Here is a 6,880-nt window from a genome sequence, read left to right on the forward strand (position 1 = left end):
CACCCTGCCCTTTAGCCACATTGCTCCACTTCCATATTTTTGGTGTTTACTTGGATATGAGTCTCATCAGCTTATCTGGCTTCAAACTTCAATTCTCAGATCTCAGCCCCCTGAATAGCTAGGATTACAGTCAGGAGCCAACAGTGCTTGGCCAGAATCACTTTTTTTGTTGTTATGCCAGTCCTAGGGTTTGAATTGAGGGCCCGAGTACCTTCTCTGAGCTTCTTTTACCCAGGGATAGTACTTTGGTCGTGGGTCTTGAACTCTGGGCCTGGGCACTGTCCCTGAACTACAGGGCCACTTCTGGTTTTCTGGTAATTAATGGAGATAGAGTCTCATGGACATTCCTGCCTGAGCTGGCTTTGAACGGTGATCTTCAAATCTCAGCCTCCTTGAGTAGCTAGTATTACAGGTGTGAGCCATTCACCAGTGCCGGGCCTAGGATCACTTTTATTTTATATCCATTTACTTTTTACAGTGTTAGGGGATCAAACTCAGGCCTCACAAGAGTTCTACCACTGAGCTCCAGATCCAGCTTCAGAATTGGGTTTAGAAGGCTTGTTAAGGGCTGGGAAGGTGGCTCAGTGGTAGAGTGCTTGCCTTGCATGCATGAGGCCCTGGGTTTGATTCTTCAGCACCACATAAGCAGAAAAAGCTGGAAGTGGTGCTGTGGCTCAAGTGGTAGAGGGCTAACTTTGAGTTGAAGAGCTAAGGACAGCGCCCAGGCCTAGAGTTCAGGCCCACAACCGACCAAAAAAAAACAACCCAAAAAAAGAAGGCTTGTTAAAACACAGAAAACAACCCCTACATCAAATTTGTTTTAGCTGAGAGCAGGAAAGAATTTGGGTTTTCAGCAAGTTACTGAATGATGCTTATGTTGCTGGTTGAAGAACACACATTGACAGGTACTAAGATGGAAAGTTGATGAAAGGGGATGATGTTGCAGCTTTAAAGAGGGTGGTTAAGATGGACTGCATTGAGATGTCCTAATGAGAGCAAAGACGGGAAGGAAGTGATGGAGCTCATCGTGTGATTATCTGGAAGAATAATAACCTCTTGACAAAAACTGTAAAGGTTGTTTAAGAGATAGTAAGGAGACTGTGTTAGTGTGAGGAAGACTAGAAGCTTAAAGCCAAGGGTCTTTGGGGTGTGCTTTGTGGGTCTATGATACTTTTTGAAGTTTGTGTAGAGATGATACCTAAGATTAGATGGGATTATCAAAGGAAGACCAAAACAATTCCATGTCTCAAGGAATATAATAGTCATCAACTAAGACACACCAAGAACTATGACACTTGATGTTGAGACATTTTGTAGTAAGGAATGATACAGCTGCTGACAACACACATTATGGATGAAAAAAAGTTAAAGATATATAATTAAGTGGAGAAGAAAAATGGAGATTTCTAGCAAGAAGCATTGGTATTTATGGAAAATATGTGAAAGTTACTGGGGTGAGGCACTGGTGGCTCAGACCTGTATTCCAAGCTACTCAGGAGTCTGAGGCTTGTGATACAAAGCCAGATGGGCAGAAAACCCCATGAGATTCTTATCTATAATTAACCAGCAAAAAGTTGAAGTAGAGCTATGGCTCAAGTGGAAGAGTGTCAGTCTTGAGCAAAACAACTAAAAGAAAGCAAGAACATGAGTCTCTGAGTTCAAGGCCAAGTATTAGCACATTCACACAAAACAAAACCACTTTTTTATTGGTCTGTTTTTTTTTTCATGCTAATAACAGCACTATTGACAGTGTACATTATTATAAAAGGTTTATTTTAATTCCTGGTTTGAGTCCAAGGTCAAGAGTTCCAGGTAGCACAGGGTTTCACATGAAAGACAGGAATATCTGTGTTGTCCATAGTACCAGGTTCCTAGAAGCCTCAAATATTCAATCACAAGAGCTCCACCCTGACAGCTATAGTATTAATTGCCAAAGGCCTCACCTCTAAGCACTGTAGTTGGATTGTATTTCTAACATTTTTTGTTTGTTTTTGTGCCCTCACTAGGGCTTGAACTCTTGCTTAGCTTTTTTGCTCAAGCTATACCACTCGAGTCACACTTCTTCCCCTTTTCTCTTTTTTTTTCCCTCCTCCTCCTTTTTCTTCATCTTCATCTTCCCATTTTGCCAAGACTGCCTTTAAACTTTGTCTTACTGCCTCAGCCTCACATACTAGGCAGGTGTTCCAGTTCTGATCCATATGTATGGATTAAATTTTCATACAGAAATCCTTGTGGGACACATTCAAGCTGTATCCATATTTCATGGCACACAGAAATTTTACTAATAATTTTACTAACAGATGTAGCGACAACGAAAATACTATTACATTTATGAACTGCATCTTAATACTTGGAAAATCTGGGTGCTGGTGGTTGAGGCCTGTAATCCTAGCTGCTCTGGAGGCTGAGATTGCAGGATTACAGATTGAATCTAATGCAGGCAAGGAAGTCCGTGAGACTGTTACCTCCTCCAATTAACCACCAAAAAGCTGGAAGTCAAACTGTGTCTTAAGTGCTAGCCTTGAGCAAAAGAAGCTCAGGACCAGTGCTAGACTCCAGCTCAAGCTCTACTAGCACCAAAAAAAAGCTTACAGAATTATTTCACCTCTTTTTTTTTTCAAAAGGCAAAAGCAGAAATCTACAAGTCCACTTTAAGAAATGTGAGGTACATGGCTGGGAAGTTGGCTCAGTGGTAGAGTGCTTGCCTGGCGTGCATGAGGCCCTGGGTTCGATTCCTCAGCACCACATGAGCAGAAAAAGTCGGAAGTGGTTCTGTGGCTCAAGTGGTAGAGTGCTAGCCTTGAGCTGAAGAGCTGAGGGACAGTGCCCAGGCCCAGAGAGTTCAAGCCCCATTACCAACAACAAAAAAAAGAAATGTGAGGTACTGACAATAAATTGATGACACTTATAATACTTATTTCTTTTTCTTTTTTGTTGGTTGAACATGAGATTTGAAGTCAGGGCCTGAGCTTTTTTGCTTTGCTGTAGGCTAGTGTTCTCCCACTTGGAGCTACAGTTCCATTTCAGGTTTTTTGTTTTTTCAAATTGAAGATAAGAGTCTCATGAACTTTCCTGCCCCAGCTGATTTCAAAATCATACTGCTCAGATCTCAGCCTCCTGAGTAGCTAGGATTACAGGTGTGAACCACTGGCACCCGGCAATCTTTCTTTCATATTGTAAGCTTTCTGGATTGTTAAGCATGAATTATTTGTCATAGATTTCCACATATGACTCATTCCTTAGAATCCTCCCCAGCAGGAGTTTTCAAATACTTGTTTTTTTTGTTCATCGTGGGGCCTGAACTCTGGGCCTGGGCACTGTCCCTCAGCTCTTCAGTTCAAGGCTGGCACTCTACCACTTGAGTCACAGTGCCACTTCTGGCTTTTTCTGCTTATGTGGTGCTGAAGAATCAAACCCAGGGCCTCATGCATGCGAGGCAAGCACTCTACCATTGAGCCACCTTCCAGCCCCTCAAATACTTTAAACATACTGGTTTTTTTGTTGTTGTTGCAAGGGGTCCACCTGTATCTTTATTTAAATGTCTTGTTTTTCCCCTTCCCCTCCACAAATTATACCAACATCACATACAGTGAAAGCAGGGGTTATACTGTGGGGGAGGGATAAACATATTGTTAAAATGGAAAATCTTGCCTGGTGCAGGTGGCTCACCCCTGTAATATTAGCTACTCGGGAGGCTGAGATCTGAGGATCGAGGTTCAAAGCCAGCCCAAGCAGGAAAGTCCAGGAGACTCATCTCCAATAAACCACTAGAAAACCAGAAGTGGTGCTGTGGCTCAAGTGGTAGAGCAGTTACCTTGAGCTGAAGAGCTAAGGGACATTGCCCACACTCAGAGTTCAAGTCCCACGACCGACCAAAAAAAATCTCCTGTATTTTTTTTTTTTTTGGTCCTGTCGTGGGGCCTGACTCGGCCTGAGAGCTGTCCCTCAGCCCTTCAGCTCAAGGCTAGTGCTCTACCACTTGAGCCACAGCGCCACTTCCGGTTTTTTTTTTGCTTATGTGGTGCTGAGGAATTGAACCTATGGCCTCATGCATGCAAGGCAAGTGCTCTATCACTGAGCCACCCTCCCAGCCCAATCTCCTGTATTTTTTAGGCTAGTAGAATTTCCAGCCAATATACAGTCATATTTTTAACCAAAACTTTACAAGTTTTGGATACCAACTTTCTGACATTTTGAAAGTATTAAAATATTTTATGTGGGCTGGTAAGTTGGCTCAGTGGTAGAGTGCTTGCCTCACATGCATGAGGCTCTGGGTTCGATTCCTCAGCACCACATAAGCAGAAAAAGCCGGAAGTGGGGCTGAGGCTCAAGTGGTAGGGCGCTAGCCTTTAGCTGAAGAGCTGAGGGACAGTGCCCAGGCCCAAAGTTCAGGCCCTACGCCCAACAACAAGGAAAAAAAAAATTATATGTGTGTATATGTATCATGTCAGTATGACAGTGTGCCAATTCTGAGGCTTGAACTCAGGGCCTGGGCACTGTTCCTGATCTTATTATTTTTAATAGGAAAATGGACGATGTATTACTAAGCTGGAAAACATGGGATTTCGAGTGGGACAAGGATTGATAGAAAGGTGAGCAGTATGGATTTGAAAATTTTCTTCCAGGTAGGTTGTGAATACAGATGGTCCATTTCAAAAGATTTTGCTTAAAACCTATGGTATTTTTATCTTAATTCTCATTTTAATTCATTCCTGTTCTTCAACTCGCAGATTGAATTTCTTTTTCAGGGAGATGTGGGTATAGCTCAGTTGTAGAGCTTGTGCTTGGCCTTTGCAAGGCCCTGGGCTCAACACCTAAATAACCTAAAACCAAAAGCAAAACAAAACAAAAGAAAAACCAAACCAGAAGTCTGGTGTTACTTTAATTCAATCAAATTTTGCTTTCATTTACTTCTTTTTTGAGTCATGGTCTCCTTGTACAGTCCAGACTGGCTTTGAATTTGGAAATCTCTTGTCTCAGCCCCTGAGTGCTTCAGTTTCAAGTGCATGCCACCATCCTTGGCTTCACACTTTGTTTTAATATTTATAGAAAAAATGTTTTGTACATTTAAGATGATTTTCTCTGAAAATATTAGTGTATTGAAATAATTCAGTTGTCGTTTCTCCCTTTTTTTTTCCTTTTTTTTTTTTTTTTGGGTGCTGGTCCTGGGTGCTATCTCTTGAGTTTTTGTGCTCAAGGCTAGAGCTCTACCACTTGAAGCATGGCTTCAAGTTAGTTAATGTTTATGTTAGTTAATTGAAGGTCTGCCTGGGTTGGTTTCAAACTGTGATCCTTAGATCTCAACCTCCTTCCTGAGCACCACTTTCTCTACTGGCACCTGGCTTATTTCTCTACTTTCCCTCCCCTCCCCTGTTTTCCCTCCCCATTCCTCCTCTCCCCACTTCCTTTCCCTTCTCTTGCCTTTTCTCTGTCCTCTCCCTTTCTTCCCATCCCTTTCCCTCTCTCCTTTCAGAAAGCTTGAACTCAAGGCCTTGAGCTCTAGCTTAGCATTTCCACTCAGGGCTGCTCTGTACCACTTGAACAACAGCTCCACTTCTGTTTTTTTACTCTAACTGGAGATTAGAGACTTAGAATTTGTCTGCTCAGGCTAGCTTTGAACTTCAGTCCTCAGCTCCCAGCTTCCTGAGTAGATAGGATTATAGGCATGAGCCACTGGCTCCTATTTGCATTTTCTACTGAAAGTATGGTAGACTCTTTAACCTGAATGGAATTTTATTTAAATGCATTAGGATTAAAATGCATTAAAGTCTCTCCCCTTGTTCCTTTTCCCCACCATGCGTGGTGGGGGCAGCAGTTCGGTAAATAAACAACTTCTCCTGCCTGAAAAAAAAATGCATTAAAGTCTGTTTATATATTGAATTTTCAAATTTATAGTAGGTATTTTATTAGTATTCTTTTCTAAGTATTTAAAGAGTTGGATTTGAATTACATTTCACATAATACTGTTCTACTGAGCTTTTCTTTTTTTTTTTTGGTCCGGTCATGGGGCCTGAACTCTGGGCCTGGGCACTGTCCCTCAGCACTTCAGCTCAAGGCTAGCGCTCTACCACTTGAGCCACAGCACCATTTCCGGCTTTTTTCTTTTTGCTTATGTGGTGCTGAGGAATCGAACCCAGGGCCTTAGGCATGCAAGGCAAGCGCTCTACCACTGAGCCACCTTCCCAGCCCTCTACTGAGCTTTTCTATCTATGAGATTAAATTGTAGCTACAGTTTTGGTTTAACTGTTGCCAACACACTTGTAGTTGTATAATATATACATGTGAATTGATGAAGGTAGGATCTACTTTACTTGATACTTATAACTTTATGACTGTCAGTAAATTTTAGAGCTGCGAAGGCAGCTGTGAATGAATGAAATCAGTTGATTTTCTCTTGGGGAAAGTGAGAAAGATATCTTTCCTTTTGTTTCTTTGGAAGAAATGCGTTGTGTTACTTGTGTTTGATCTTTTTAGGTTTACAAAAGATACTGCAAGATTCAAGGATGAGTTGGACATCATGAAGTTCGTATGTAAAGATTTTTGGACTACAGTATTCAGGAAGCAAATAGACAATCTGAGGACAAATCACCAGGTATTAATAAGTATTTTTCTTAGTAAAGTGAATAAAGACTAAGCCACTTTTCCTGTTTATCCAAGCTAAATTAAAATTGTATCAAATGTCAAAATGACAATTGTTTTTTGAATTTAGTTAGTTACTATTACTAAGTGGTGATAATATACAGAACTACACATCTACCACATTTATACCTTCAGAGTAATTTCTACATTTATAGACCATGTTTAAATAACTTAAATAATTCTTGCATTGCTAATAACAAAATAAATTTTAGAGCATGTTTAGATAAATATCCCTTGCATT

General features: G+C 41.2%; 1 protein-coding gene across 1 annotated transcript in view; it reads left to right on the forward strand.

The window, feature by feature from the left end:
• The window catches only part of Trappc6b (trafficking protein particle complex 6B), a 15,392-nt gene that overhangs the window by 1,457 nt on the left and 7,055 nt on the right, over positions 1 to 6,880 (forward strand). Inside the window, exons 2-3 of the mRNA XM_013012234.1 lie at positions 4,525 to 4,592; positions 6,475 to 6,592. Of these exons, the coding sequence (XP_012867688.1) occupies positions 4,525 to 4,592; positions 6,475 to 6,592 (186 nt within the window). The remainder of the gene's footprint in view (positions 1 to 4,524; positions 4,593 to 6,474; positions 6,593 to 6,880) is intronic.

This window comes from Dipodomys ordii, unplaced genomic scaffold (genome assembly GCF_000151885.1).
Source record: "Dipodomys ordii isolate 6190 unplaced genomic scaffold, Dord_2.0 Scaffold16, whole genome shotgun sequence".
In the NCBI taxonomy this organism is placed as follows: domain Eukaryota; kingdom Metazoa; phylum Chordata; class Mammalia; order Rodentia; family Heteromyidae; genus Dipodomys; species Dipodomys ordii.